This window comes from Trichomonas vaginalis, chromosome II (genome assembly GCF_026262505.1).
Source record: "Trichomonas vaginalis G3 chromosome II, whole genome shotgun sequence".
Taxonomy (NCBI): domain Eukaryota; phylum Parabasalia; order Trichomonadida; family Trichomonadidae; genus Trichomonas; species Trichomonas vaginalis.
This window is the reverse complement of record NC_067204.1, coordinates 12,024,421-12,038,340: the sequence shown is the minus strand read 5'-3', so window position 1 is coordinate 12,038,340 and position 13,920 is coordinate 12,024,421. Positions and strand designations below refer to the sequence as shown.

General features: G+C 34.9%; 10 protein-coding genes and 2 pseudogenes across 12 annotated transcripts, besides 1 other annotated feature; 11 read left to right on the top strand and 1 right to left on the bottom strand.

The window, feature by feature from the left end:
- Positions 1-1,278: 1,278 nt before the first annotated feature.
- On the top strand, positions 1,279-2,096 carry TVAGG3_0530440 (annotated as a pseudogene). Its single transcript has one exon. A coding segment is annotated over exon 1 (818 nt).
- Positions 2,097-2,235: 139 nt separating this feature from the next.
- TVAGG3_0530430 (uncharacterized protein) lies at positions 2,236-2,598 on the top strand (the record flags this gene model as incomplete). The annotated part of the gene is made up of 1 exon (XM_001581873.1): positions 2,236-2,598. One exon carries the CDS (start codon positions 2,236-2,238, stop codon positions 2,596-2,598), a length of 363 nt encoding a protein of 120 aa, XP_001581923.1.
- An 18-nt stretch (positions 2,599-2,616) lies between these two features.
- TVAGG3_0530420 (serine threonine-protein phosphatase family) lies at positions 2,617-2,859 on the top strand (the record flags this gene model as incomplete). The annotated part of the gene is made up of 1 exon (XM_051237580.1): positions 2,617-2,859. One exon carries the CDS (start codon positions 2,617-2,619, stop codon positions 2,857-2,859), a length of 243 nt encoding a protein of 80 aa, XP_051095404.1.
- Positions 2,860-2,861: 2 nt separating this feature from the next.
- TVAGG3_0530410 lies at positions 2,862-3,528 on the bottom strand (annotated as a pseudogene). Its single transcript has one exon. A coding segment is annotated over exon 1 (667 nt).
- Positions 3,529-4,161: 633 nt separating this feature from the next.
- Positions 4,162-13,920: part of a mobile genetic element that runs on past the window's edge.
- Positions 6,214-6,615, top strand: TVAGG3_0530400 (uncharacterized protein; the record flags this gene model as incomplete). The annotated part of the gene is made up of 1 exon (XM_051237579.1): positions 6,214-6,615. One exon carries the CDS (start codon positions 6,214-6,216, stop codon positions 6,613-6,615), a length of 402 nt encoding a protein of 133 aa, XP_051095403.1.
- TVAGG3_0530390 (uncharacterized protein) lies at positions 6,635-6,790 on the top strand (the record flags this gene model as incomplete). Its single annotated transcript, XM_051237578.1, has 1 exon — positions 6,635-6,790. The coding sequence occupies one exon, from the start codon at positions 6,635-6,637 to the stop codon at positions 6,788-6,790; it is 156 nt and encodes a 51-aa protein (XP_051095402.1).
- TVAGG3_0530380 (phage tail repeat-like family) lies at positions 6,810-7,394 on the top strand (the record flags this gene model as incomplete). Its single annotated transcript, XM_051237577.1, has 1 exon — positions 6,810-7,394. One exon carries the CDS (start codon positions 6,810-6,812, stop codon positions 7,392-7,394), a length of 585 nt encoding a protein of 194 aa, XP_051095401.1.
- TVAGG3_0530370 (DNA/RNA polymerases family) lies at positions 7,439-9,577 on the top strand (the record flags this gene model as incomplete). Its single annotated transcript, XM_051237576.1, has 1 exon — positions 7,439-9,577. One exon carries the CDS (start codon positions 7,439-7,441, stop codon positions 9,575-9,577), a length of 2,139 nt encoding a protein of 712 aa, XP_051095400.1.
- Positions 9,649-10,233, top strand: TVAGG3_0530360 (His-Me finger endonucleases family; the record flags this gene model as incomplete). The annotated part of the gene is made up of 1 exon (XM_051237575.1): positions 9,649-10,233. One exon carries the CDS (start codon positions 9,649-9,651, stop codon positions 10,231-10,233), a length of 585 nt encoding a protein of 194 aa, XP_051095399.1.
- On the top strand, positions 10,270-11,000 carry TVAGG3_0530350 (uncharacterized protein; the record flags this gene model as incomplete). Its single annotated transcript, XM_051237574.1, has 1 exon — positions 10,270-11,000. A coding segment is annotated over one exon (731 nt), but the record flags the coding sequence as incomplete, so codon positions are not given.
- On the top strand, positions 11,843-12,571 carry TVAGG3_0530340 (organellar and viral DNA polymerase type B; the record flags this gene model as incomplete). Its single annotated transcript, XM_051237573.1, has 1 exon — positions 11,843-12,571. The coding sequence occupies one exon, from the start codon at positions 11,843-11,845 to the stop codon at positions 12,569-12,571; it is 729 nt and encodes a 242-aa protein (XP_051095397.1).
- TVAGG3_0530330 (organellar and viral DNA polymerase type B) lies at positions 13,277-13,891 on the top strand (the record flags this gene model as incomplete). Its single annotated transcript, XM_051237572.1, has 1 exon — positions 13,277-13,891. The coding sequence occupies one exon, from the start codon at positions 13,277-13,279 to the stop codon at positions 13,889-13,891; it is 615 nt and encodes a 204-aa protein (XP_051095396.1).

Below are 13,920 nucleotides of genomic sequence, written 5' to 3'. Positions count from 1 at the left end.
ACTTATTGGGTATATAGATTTTTTGATTATGGCGATTATGTCTGATATGCTTCCAATAAGCCAAAACAGTGTTTTGGGAGTGATTAAATACAAAAAAATCTGGCGATGCTTTACGTGGCAAATGGTCGAATGGTTATTACCCCTTACTATTGGGTACCCGGGACGCTAGTTCGAAACTGATGCACTATATTTTTTTACAAAATGCGTTTATTAGGACAGGGTAAAGAAAGGTTGCCAATATAATATATTTAAATAAATACAACTAATCTAGCATAAAAAACTATTGAATATTTGAATTCAATAAAAATTTATATAAAATACATGTAAAGCATAAATTACTATATAAATCAAGCTGTATTTTGTTTTAAATACCGATTGTTTCATATAATATATATTCAACTCAAGTTTCTAATTAAGAATTTCATATAAAATTTAGCATATGATCAGCAACAATTAAAATTAGTATTACAATTAATAAATTTAGTATAAAAACATATAGATTTAGTATAGATTTTATAGCTGTAATAAAAGAACTATTATAAAAGAGTAATTTACTGAAATGCACCTTATATTTATAAACAAAACTTATAACGTGTTAGTTACATATAGAGTTGAAATTCATAGATAGCATAGAGAAGTTGGGATCTTGGCTTAATGGTCATAATATAACCAAATTAATTCAAAATTTGAAATTTTAATATTACTGTAACTATAATATATGGATATGTTTTATGAGATCATAATAAATGACATGTTAATGTAAAATTTAGAATAAAAAATTATATTTTTTTTAAAAAAACATTGTTCATGAGTGTTAATTGGAGAAGTAGTAAATTAGTTCAGTTTGCAAGTGATGATGGTTAATCTAACTATAATTACAATCAATTTTTAAAATACTTCTCGTAGGGCATTTGTTTAATTATTTCACATTCTGAAAAAAAAAAAAAAAAAAAAAAAAAAAGGTATTGGGGCTTCCAGGGCTGCGCCCCTCTAGCCCCTGAAGATGTTTAGTATAACAAGTAAGGGTCTATCGTCGCTACGTCACCAGGTCCCTCGGTCCCTCGGTCCCTCGGTTAAACCAACTTCTCTGAAAAAATGAGACAACATGACATTTTGACAACAGTCCAGGAAGTCTTAACAAGATAGAATATGAGAGAGGTCCTATAAACCGGAGAAAGTGTCATATAAACATCTGTCAAAAACCTTAACCGAGTAGTTTTCATGCTTTGTCACTTTTCTGTCACTTTTCAGGGAAAAAACATTTTTATTAAATATAAAATGAATTTTACAAAACCACCGTTACCCTTCTTTGGAAATAAGAGTAGATGTAAAGATATTCTATTGAGAGAACTTAAGAAACTACCGAATGGTCTAACATTTGTAGATTTGTTCGGTGGAAGTTTCTATATATCTCATTTGTGCCATACAATATTTCCTGACTCAAAGATTATATGCAATGACTTCGACAACTATATGAACCGTCTCAAACATATACCAGACACAAACAAAATATTGAAAGAGTTAAAAGAAAAGATACCTATAGGTAAGATGGAACGTATACCATTAGATAAGAAAAATACTGTCAGAGAGGTTTTGAAAAAAGCAGAGTATATTGACTGGGATAGTATATCTTCTAGACTATTATATAGTGGTGCTATAAGAGTTCATGACATTGAAACACTTATGTCAAAAGTTTTATATCTTAACTATACAAAGGTTTTCAAAGAGAACATAGAAAAATATACTGAGGGTATAGAGTTTGTGAGATGTCGTTGGACAGAGTTGTATGAAAAATATAAAAACAAGGAAAATGTTTTCTTATAGTAGACCCGCCGTTCTATAACACATGGGATTTTCAATACCAAGTAGACTGGACTTTGAGAGACTCTTTAGAAACTTTAGACGTTTTACATAACTGTCCATGCTTTTACTTTACATCCGATAAAAGTGGTTTGGAAAGTGTCATGAGATGGTTAGAGGACATACATGACTATGATTTTAGATACGATAAGATAGAATATGAGAGAGGTCCTATAAACTGGAGAAAGTGTCATAACAAAGAAATTTTATTGGTAAGTAAATGTGGTTTGAAATAGGACTACTTGTTTTAGGTTTTTTCCATTGTGTCATTTACTTATTTGACGTGGCAGAAAAGTACAGAGAATATGAAGATGAACCAATGCCAGCAAATGTTCAGTATATGTACTCGTAAGAGATATTTTTATCTAATATTAAATGGACGCACAGAACTTAGCGAATGCACAGCAACCTGGACAACCAAACCCAGAGAATATTCCAAATGAAGTTAGAATACAAACTGCAATGGCAAACTATGGTCAAGTGCCAACAGATGTACAAATGCAAACTGCCATGTCAAATGACGCTGCGTTAGGTTTGCCACCATGGTATGCAAATATGAGATGGAAAGAGTTTTATACAAACCCCGAAGTGGGATATAAACAACTCTATGCAGATGACGCGAACACAGGAGTTGACCCAGAATATGTTTTCTACCAGAGGAGAAATAGAATGTATGAGCTCCAGTTAAAGAATGCAATGGAACTCAGAAGGAAACGTAAGAGACTAGGCGGACATTAGATTTTTACATATAGTAAAATGGGTTTCTTCAGTAGTATTGGAAACTTCTTTCGAAATGTCGGAAGAGGTATATGGAATGGAATAAAAACCGTAGGAAGAGGAATTTGGAACGGAGTCAAAAATATTGGTAAAAGAGTAGGTCAGTTCGTTGGTATTATACCTAAAGACCCTGAACCAGAAGAACAAGCTCCTGTTATACAACAGCCTGAACCTGCACCACAGTCAAGTTGGCAACCAAATCCAACACCTCAACCGTATTAAAATTATATTTTTACCGTTCGATAGTAGTTGTATATGAGACTAAGTTCTAAGTAAAACGCATGGTATAATGGAACTATTCTCTTTCTTCCATCTGTTGTAAACCATACTTGAAAGTCTGAAATACTTCCACTCGGTGGTTCATATAGCTTTGTAGGTTTTTCGTAAAAGTCATTTGCCAAGCATAAAAAAGAGTTTTGGGCGCCAGAAAATGAAGCATGAACGATAATAGCATCTGAGTCGAAAACATTTTCATATGTTCCATTAGGGTTTTCGACTTCATAAAAGTTCGGGTGTACTGGATATTCTGCAGGCTGATTTAACATCCTCAAAAATCTATACCATGCCAAGTTGTTATATTTTGTAGAAATATAAACGTTCTCCAAGGTCTTCTATTCTATCGATTTTAACAGTTGCATTTTTCCTGTCATAAACAATATCGAGATGGTACTCTCCTTCGTCAATGTTGTACTGTTTTGCATATTCGAGATAGATATCGTTTATTTTTTCTTGAAAAGCTTGAAGAGTTGTTTCTAAGTTTACAAGCAAATTCACTTGTAAAAGTTTTCCCTGTTCAAATTTCTCATACGTACGTTTTTCTTTGTTATAGTATCGAACTTCAAAAGCGACCGTAAATGGGAAACCATGTATGGCTTCTGAAATGAACTTCATTCTACGAAAGCCAATAGCTTTTGTGACGGATGGGTCTCTTAGCCATCTTAACGGGTAGTCAAAACGATAGCCTTCATGCTTTACGGTCTCTGTCTCAAACTTTTGACCGACGTTAGTAAAAAGTTCATCTAATGGTTTAGTTGTAGCAACTCTAGAATTTTCTTTTTCTATTGAAAGCATATTTTATCTAGAATAAAAATGTCGAAAGAAACAGCGTCTATGAGAGAAATACAACACAACCGACAACTCATTATACAAGCTCTAAATAAGAACACAACAAACTTTTCAAACTATTCTAAGATATCTGAGTCATTGAAAGAAGGAAACTTAAAACTGACGATAAACCCAATGACAGATGAGTTTCTGTTTCAAGACAGTAAGAACCATACTGTCTGTGTAAATCCAACAAAAGGAACTTTAAACGAGAAACCTATAGATGAACTTCTTTTGAAAGCAGATGTTGACAACAAAGCTGACAAAGAGTATGTCATTGAAAAAGTTCAAGAAGAACATGACAGAGCAGATGCAACATATGCAACGAAAGAACATACTCATCCTGAACTAGCGGACAAAACATATGTTGACAATAAAATGTCAAGTGAAGTGACAAGAGCTGAAAACGAATATTCTAAAAAGACTCATATACATACCATTGCAAATATTACAAACTTACAAGAAACCTTAAACAGGAAAAGTGACGTTGGACATACACATTCTATATCTGAAATAACAGACTTAAACGTTAGCCTTGAAAAGAAAGCTGACAAAACATATGTCAACAGTGAGTTAGAGGAGAAGGTAGATAGGGGTTGTATGGCTAGTGCGTTAGTGAAGAAGGCAGATAAGGAATATGTGGATGAAAAAGACAATGAAATTATAAAAAGCGTTGAATGGTACCATGAACGGACATCGAAGATTTTAGAAGGTAAAGCCAATACAGGGTGGGTTTCAGGATGTTTAGACCTTAAAGCGGATAAAACATATGTTAACGATGAGTTAGAGAAGAAGGCAGATAAGAACCATACACACGATTTCTTCGCAACTGTTGGTATAGAAAATATTGAAGGAACGGTTGAAGAAACTGGTGGGGATGTATTAAATTGGAAACCTCCTAACTTTCCACAAGGTTTAACATCGGAGGATGACATAACAACGATGAAATACACTAGATGTAGAAATGTCTATGTCATGGAGGATGAAAACAATGTTAAATTCACTGCTCAAGATTTATATGATAAAAAAGCTGACAAAACAGAGCTTCAAACGTTAAAGACAGAAATACTTCAAACAGTATATCCTATAGGTTCTATTTACACGTCAATGAACTCTACCAGACCAGAAGTAGTACTTGGTTTTGGAACTTGGACTCAAATAGTCGACAGGTTTTTGTATTGTGCAAACTCTTCAAAGGAAACAGGTGGAAGTAAAACGATTTCAGGTGAAAACTTACCTGCGCACAGTCACTACATAGATTTAAGTACATCTCAAGCAGGTTGGCATAAGCATAGATATTGGGATTGGTCAGGAATGATAAAAGGTAAAGGATATGATGTTAAAGACAACGTTAAGTTTGCTATAGATTGTTACTGGAGTAACACTGAGGGAGGAGGAAACCATATACATCGCGTTTCAGGATATACGCAAACAACGGGACAAAGTAAAGACTACATGCCACCTTACATGACAGTTTACGCATGGTATAGAATTGCTTAGTCGTCATGTTCCACTTCTTTAGCATATTCGTCAGGAGTTGTCTTATATTTGTTAGGAACTGTCTTTGAAAGTATACCACCTTGAACTTTGACAAGTTTGAAACGAGGTCTGACAATAGTAGTTTTATCTTCTGCTTGCAGTGTGTACATTTTGCCATGTTTGCCTAAAACTTCATAATATTCTCTTGTATACTTTCTTCTATTTTTACGAACACGAAGGTGAGTACCTGTCGGGTTCCCATTGTTGTCATAGTCAATAGTATTTTCATATGGGTCGCGTTTAGGTATTTCTATTTTTACTTTGTCACCTTTCTTAAGTTTGAAGCCTGGCATTCTTTCTTGTTTGTCTCTTTTGACTAAACTATTAAATATATAGTCTTTCTCTAAGTCGGGGTTGTTTTTCATTTCTTCGGGGGAGTGGTTTCCCAAACCTTTTTGTTTACGGTTATTGTAAATATTTAAAACTTGTCTCATCTTTGCCATGGAGAAGTGTCTATACTTGTCGTCATATGACATTTCATTTGCTTCACCACCTTGTGGTTGATTTAAGTCTCTTAAGATTTTTATACAACTGTCAATGACACCAAGAGCAGAATGGTTTTGGTCGACAATGAAATATTGGTTTACATTTTTTGAACGCAGATAGTTTTTAATATCGTCTGATTTGAAAGAACTTTCACAGTCAGATGTCAGTTTTGTTGGATGGTATTTGTCAACGAATATTGTCAAAGCAGTTTTCACATCTAAAATATTTTTGGACCATAATGGTATGGCTTCACAGTATCTTGTGTTTTGACCAACAAATATTAGCCAGTATGGTGGTCCATCTTCTCTATACCTCGGAATGTTTTCCATGATATCCATAAACCAAGCATTTGGTGTTGAACTAAAGATTTTTACCATGAGTGCTTTCTTTGTTGCTTTAGAAACATACGGGTCCTTGTTTGGATTCGTCATTTTTATCCTATAAGAAATGGGTTTATTTGGCGCGTTAGCAGGAGTTGCATCTAGATTTTTACCCGCAGTGGGAACAATAGCCAGAGGTGCATTTGGAATTGGAAGGAAGATTTTGAGTACATTAGGTATACTGAAAGAGAAAGCACAACCTATTATACAAACCGTACAGAAAGGTTGGGATGTAGCACGAGATGCAGCAAATCTTATTCCAAATCCTGAAACAAGAGGAAAAGTTCAAGGATGGATGGACAATGTAGGAAGACAAGCAGGAAACTACTATAACAAAGCAAATGACTACTATAACCAAGCAGGGCACTATATGGACCAAGGTGAAAGATTCTTTAACAGAGGATATAACCATGCACAACAGTGGGTAAACAACAACCAACCTCAACCGCCTCAAACGTGGGGAATGTAAAATTTTTTACTGAGATGAAATGAACAATACAGCATTGAGACAAATGGGCTCAAGATGGATTTGTCGGCTTCCAGCAGTTACACAACCACGTGTTTGTCAAGTTCTTCCTATACCTCAGGAAGTTTTAGACCGACTTAAAAAACCTAAACAACCAGTTGAAAACAAACCAAACTAAAATTTTTTACTGAGATGAAATGACTGAAGAAGTTGAAACGGTAGATTTGACACCACAAACAAAAAGTTCAGAACCATTGTCAAAACCTGTCAAAGAACTTACAGATGAAGAGAAAAATTCAATAATAGAAAGTGCCAGGTCTGGAAATACAAACCCTAACTACAAAGTCACTTTTCATAAAAATGGAACGGCAAGTATCTCAAAAAAGAAACAGACTCTCACAAATAAAATATTGAAGTCTGAAGGAGCTTTCGAGACAACAGATGGAAAAGTTTACTTCACTGACCAACAGTTCATTATAGAACATCTCATTGACTTAGAGTCGAAATATTCTAAACTTTACAACAAACACAAAAAGTTGAAAGGAAAACAAAAACAAATGGCATATGATATTTATGAAGATGTTGACGACACAACTGTTCCTGCAAGTGAGGTAAAGTCAAATGAACCAAAAAGTGACGAAAAACCAATAGAAGAAGGGAAGCCAAAAACTGAAGATAAACCAAAACCAAAGTTTAGTATTGAAACTAAACCAAGTCAACCTTCATTAGCTGGTATGGGTTGGCGTCAAAGACTTTTGGCAGCGGGTGGTTACGTAAAGTAAAGAAAAAACATTTTTTTATTTTTATAGAAATGCCCCCGCATAGAATGGACAGAAGGTCTGCTAGAATAAAAGCAGAGTTAGAAAGATATGGTTGGAAAGTTTCGAAGAAGTTTAAATATAGGAAGGGAAAGCCAATAAAAGTCTATGACAAACTGGCTGGTCTGACCTATGAGATGGACTTGGAAACAGCGCGCGCCAATTATCCAAACAGACTGGAGAGGTTAGAAGAAGAACGTCTTATGAACATGCCTTTCAATGTTACTGAGCCACAGGTTGAAGGACACGACGGCTTTGCCAGATTCTACTGGAAACATGACGAACAATTGAATCCTTTGAGGAGGAAAAAAGGAAAAGGTGAAGACGCACATGCCCCCATGGAAAGAACAAGATATGCATATGAGAAGTATCGCGAGGTTAGAAGTAAAATTACTTCTGGTCGAACCTTTACAGTAAACTTTGACGAAGGAAAGAACAAAGAAGGCTTCATGGGAGTACTTGCTGCAATTCAAGACGGAAATAAGAAAGGATACAATCTCAGACTAACCGTAACAGATTTAGATGGTCATATATACTACTCACATGGCAATGAACAAACAGCCGCACAACTTCTTGACGCTTTCAAGACTACAAAGAGAGAACAAATGTTTGACTCCGACTCAGACATCTTAAATGCAATTGAAGGAATTGCAAGCGTGAAGTTCGAATGGTACCAACCTAACCCTCAAGCAGTCAGACAACATGCTGGATACTTCCCGTTCAGAAATAAGTCTGACATTGACTTAACAAGGTATGGAATTTACAATTCAATTGAAAAAATTGTCAACGAACCTTGCATTCTTACATGTCTCAGGAACTCTGGGCTTGTTACAGAAGAGAAGATGAAGTATCTTGAGTCATGTGTGAAAACAAGGTACATTCTTAGAGGTCAATTGACAAAAATTGCACCGTTGGCAAATGTCAATATCCGCGTTAACATACCGACTGAGAAAGGTTCTTCGCACGATGACTATGTAGTTGACTTCAAATTGCCATGGTTGAAGATTGTACTTGTCCACAACCACTTCATGTTGAACGAAAGTCTTACACACCCATTGTTCGGAAAAGGTAAGTGCAACATTGTCAGAGCTGTTAACATTCTTTTCGAGAAAGGCTTGTTGGAACCAATTCCAGATGACAAGCTGACAGAAACTTTTGTACCAAAAGATGAAACAAACTTTTCATTGTTAGTAAGACCAAAAGTTGTTCCAGACAAAGTTCTAGCACAAAAGAAGTACACAGCTCCAAAAGGAGTTGGATTGTTCGGATACCAACCTGAACCAGAAGAACTTCCAATGAGGTTGCAAGAACTTCAAGATGCTATAAACAAACTTCCATTGAGACATCCAGTTGATGTCAAATTGTATTGGAGAGCATCTGAGCTAGGTCAGAAGGTTTTATATGAAACAGGTTGCTTCGACGATGTTTATGAGATAACAGGCGAGGTTTCTCAGAAGATAAGAGACTCACTTGAATTTCCACGAACTGGACCGATTGGATGCGATAAGTTCGACTCATACGAAAAGATATACTATGTCGACCTTAACGCTGCGTACATGAGGTTCGTCCAATATATTCCAACTGGAATTCCAAACGAAAACGGCGAGTTCCCGGGAAGGAACTATACAGTTGGAAAAGTCATACAACAACTGTATGATATTAGGAAAGCTTCAAACCCCAAACTTGCAATGACACTCAAATTGCTTATGAATTCGACATGGGGGTATTCCATTAAGAAACCTCAAGCGATGAAGAGTAAACACTATGAGAAGGTCGACAACTTTGTTGAAAGGTTTTCTCCTTTTGTTTTGAAGTACGAGTTCACCGAAGGTCAAAATGGCTTAGTAACCACAGTAAAACCTATTGTCGAACATTGGTCTTATCCTCAGTTCGCAAAGGCAGTCCTCGACAACTACAACAAATTTTTCTCCGAGGTCAAATCCAAAGTTGTGGTATACTACGAGAACATCGATGCGCTCATGACGAACGAAGAAGGGTACAACAAACTCATTGAAATGGATTTAGTCGGTGAGAAGATGGGCCTTTTTAAGCTAGACAAGGTATTTTCCGAAGTTCATGTTCTCTCCAAGCGCAAGTACTGGGGTGTACTTGAAGACGGGACAGAAATAAAACATTGTATGAAATAAAACATTGCATGAAATAGTAAAACATTTTTTAAAACATTTTTTTAAAAAAACATTTTTTTATTTTATTTGAAATGTACGCTGAGTCTGTCGGAAAGGACCGTTGGGAAACTTGTTTGTTAGATGAGAAATATGAAATTCACTGTTGTGAGTCATTTGAAGTCAGAAACAAAAAGACAAAAAGAGTTTTAAGCGAATGGGAGCGAAATGACGGATATGCTATTATAAATATGAGTGGAAAAAACTATTTAAAACATGTTGTCATTGCAACTCATTTTATACCGAATCCTAACAATTTACCTTTTGTAGACCATATAAACCATATAAGAAACGACAATAGACTTGAAAACTTACGTTGGGTTACTTGTTCTGAAAACAATAAGAACAAAAGCAAATTTAGAGATATAGTATTCGAATTTGTCGACGAACTAGAAGATGAAGCAATTGAAATTACAGACTATGGCGAGCATACGTTTGAGTTTTACTACTATAGCGAAGAACAAGACTCTTTCTACTTTTATACCGGCGTAAACTATAGAAAATTACAAGTATGTTTTACTAAGGCAGGCTATGCTTATGTAAACACTAGAGATACAGATGGAAAACGCGTTCAAATACTTCTTAACAAATTCAAGAAGCTATATGGCATACCATTTTAAAACGTTTTTTAAACCATATATTTTTACATATATTAAATGCTTCAGGTTGAAAAACAAAGAACAAAAGTAGCAGATACAAAACCGTTAGACTATATCTTTACAAACGCTGGTAGGACTATATCAGATGAAGAAATTTTATCCGGAGCTTACAGGTTTGACTATCCAGTTCGTTGGCTTCAAAGTCCTTCAGATGCAAAGGCAATAGGATTTAGAAGAGTTTTGTTTTCAAATAGAACTAACGCGTTTATGTTCGCGGTATATTTTCATGGTCAGTATAAAGGTTCTGACGGTCTAATAGAAAAATTTGACGAAATGAAAATCTTTACAATTCGTTCAGACGAAAGTCTTGAAAAAACTCTAAATGACTTTCAAACTCAAATAAACAAATACTACTGGGAATTTCAAGAAAAATACGACTCTTTACTAAATGGAACATACTATCTAAAACTAGAATACGATAAGATGAACTCCACCGTTTCATTTCAAAGGATTGAAAATAACCCTCCAAGAGATACAGAGTTTTTATATTGGGGGGTGGACAAACGTTCTTGGGCACAATTTCTTCGGTTACTAAACCAGAACGAACCATTACCACCAGATGGTCCATTTAAATTTATACTCCCACCAACAGATTTGACAGTTTATAGAAACGTGTTCGATCCTCAAAATGTCATGTGTCATGCAAGTTTCAGTTCAAGCAACAACAGTTTTCTTTGTATCGGTAAGGACTTTTATGACTTTGCTTCTAAATTCTACGAACCACCTAGTAACAGTTTCTCTGACTTTCAAGTCTGGTTCACAACAAACGGTGTGCAGCATATAATACCATTGTACTATGACTTTTATCTCGAATTGTCTTTCATATACAACTACGGAAAAGTGCTGAAAAAGTATTGAAAAATGAGATGTTTAGGTTAGATGGTTTTAGGTGTCACTACGTCACCAGGTCCCTCGGTCCCTCGGTCCCTCGGTCATTTTAACTTCTCTGAAAAAGTGTGACAACATGACATTTAGACAACAACACAGGAGATAGATTTCATCGTATATGTTTTGTGCTGAAAAAGTATTGAAAAATATATTTTATGTTAGCATGTTAGATCTCACCTCTTTTCTCACCTCTTTTTTCACCTGTTGAATTTTGTATAAAAAGCAACCGTCGACATTCTGGCGGTTGGTATATTCTTCACAAAATGCTTGTTTTGAGGTCGAGCCACTTTTGGCTCCACCTGTTTTTCAACCAAAACTCATTTTTTTCGGCAAAAATATATTTTATGTTAGCATGTTAGATCTAACACGTTTTCTAACCACTTTTCTAACATCGTAGAAAACTCTCGAAATTCATGAGTTTTGACACTTTCATAAAAAACATAAAAAATAAAGTTAGTTTTTTTAAAAAAATATTTTTTATTTTTATTGTAAGAACATGTTAGCAACAACAGCACCAAACTCGTTAGTCATGAACCCAACTTCAATGTTAGTAGAGATGAAAAGCTTCATTCCTTCTTCATATACTTTCGAAACAGAAATCCAGAAGATAAAGCAGGAACTTCTCCAAGGAGATTTAGACTGCACTGCGAAAGATGAAACAAATGAAGAATATCTTTATGAAATGCAGGATATTATTGACCATCTACCTAAACTTCCTGAAATACAACAACAAAAGCTTACTATTCCTGAATTCGATGAAATAGAAGTCAAAGCAACTGACTCAGTAGAAACCAAGAAGTTCATACGTAAGGTAAACTATGAGTTTCTTGGATTTCATTGCAACCACAAAGTCATGGACAAAGACTGCGATATGGTATATAAAAATGTTTCTGACATATATAAATCTGAAGAATTTAAGACCTACGACAACTTTGTTTCGTTAGTTGCAAAATGTGTATGGCAGATAAGAGATAAAGATAAAAGAGGTAAAGTATGGAACGAACAGATAAAACCAGCAACTTTTGAGTTAAAGAAAACCATTGACGCCTTAGTTGTTCTAGCTGGTTTTATTTCAATGTACAATGCTAAAATGAACCCACAATGTTCAAAATGTAAAGCAGCAATGAGGAAATATAACTACTCCGTCAAAGAGATAGAACGTATGCGAAACGACTATGCAGATTTAAAGAAAGAAGCAGAGAAACCAGCAGAAGATAAAATGGACATGTTGACATTTCTGAACAAAAACTATCCAACTGCTGACGATTTCCTTCTATCTGACGTCAAGAAGAAGTATAAAGATACATTCAATATTGTTAAAACTTTTGATATCCTTCGTGAAGAAATAGTAGCTACAAAACTGTTTAAAGTCATGAACCATCGCAACATATACCATGTAAAACGCTTGTAAATAGTTATGTTAGAAAAGAGGTTAGAAAACGTGTTAGATCTAACATGCTAACATAAAATATATTTTTGCCGAGTAAAATGACCAAATTTCATTATATAACTGTATTTTTTTGACGAAGAGAACTTTTACACTTCATAAAAAAAATCCCTGAAATCATATCTTTTATACAAAATTCAAGAGGTGAGAAAAGAGGTTAGAAAACGTGTTAGATCTAACATGCTAACATAAAATATATTTTTGTCTGATTTACGCTCATTGACGATGAAATCATGACAAAACATATACGAAGAAGTTTATTTCCTGGACTGTTGTCAAAATGTCATGTTGTCACCATTTTCAAAAAGATGTTAGTTGACCGAGGGACCGAGGGACCGAGGGACCTGGTTCCACCTAAAATATATTTTTGCTGAGTAAATGACCAAATTTCATGAATTTCCTCATATGTTTGCGACCCCGACTTTTCCCGGGGTCGCCTAAAACTCATGAAAATCGTAAAAAATTGCGAGTACGGAAAAAACCGTAGTCGCCTAAAACTCATGAAAATCGTGAAAAAATGCGAGTGGGAGAAAAACCCCAGTCGCATAAAACTCATGAAAATCGTGAAAAAAACTCTATGAAATCATATCTTTTATAAGAAGATAAAAAAAAAAATTAACGCTAGTTTTTTTAAAATATTTTTTTTTATTTTGTATGTAAGAACAGGAAATGACAAGCACTGAGTTTGAAACAGTTAAAAAGATAGACAATGAGACCAAAGTGGTTAGAATAGGTGATTTAAACGTAAGATACTCAAAGAAATACAAAAAATATTCTTTGTCAGACATTTTAACACTATCTGAAGGAAAGAAAGCACACGACTGGGTTAAAAATGCTTCTACTCAGAAAATTTTGACAAAAAATCCTGAGCTGATGATATCGGTAAGATTCTATGGAACAAGAGCATATCTTATAGACAAAAGTCTTATACCAGTAGTTTTGTTCTGGATTGACCCAGTTGTTGGATATAATTTCATAACATATGGTTCATTCGATACGGAACGTTGCAGTGAGGGCTTACTTTACATCGTTCAGAAACCGAAGGACTTCAATACAAAGAGATATAAGATAGGAAGAACATTTAATATAACTCAAAGATATGACAGTATAGTCAATAGAGTTAAGGTTGCGTTTGTTAACGATATGAGAGCTGCTGAAACAGAACTGCTTGAAGTTTTTGAGAAAAGGTATGGTGCTCCCATAAAAGGTAAAGAAACGTTTGAAGTAGATGAGATCGACAAAGCTATAAAAGTATTTGACGAAGTTGCTGAAAAATACATGTAAAGCGTTTATTTTTGGTCTTTTATACAAGA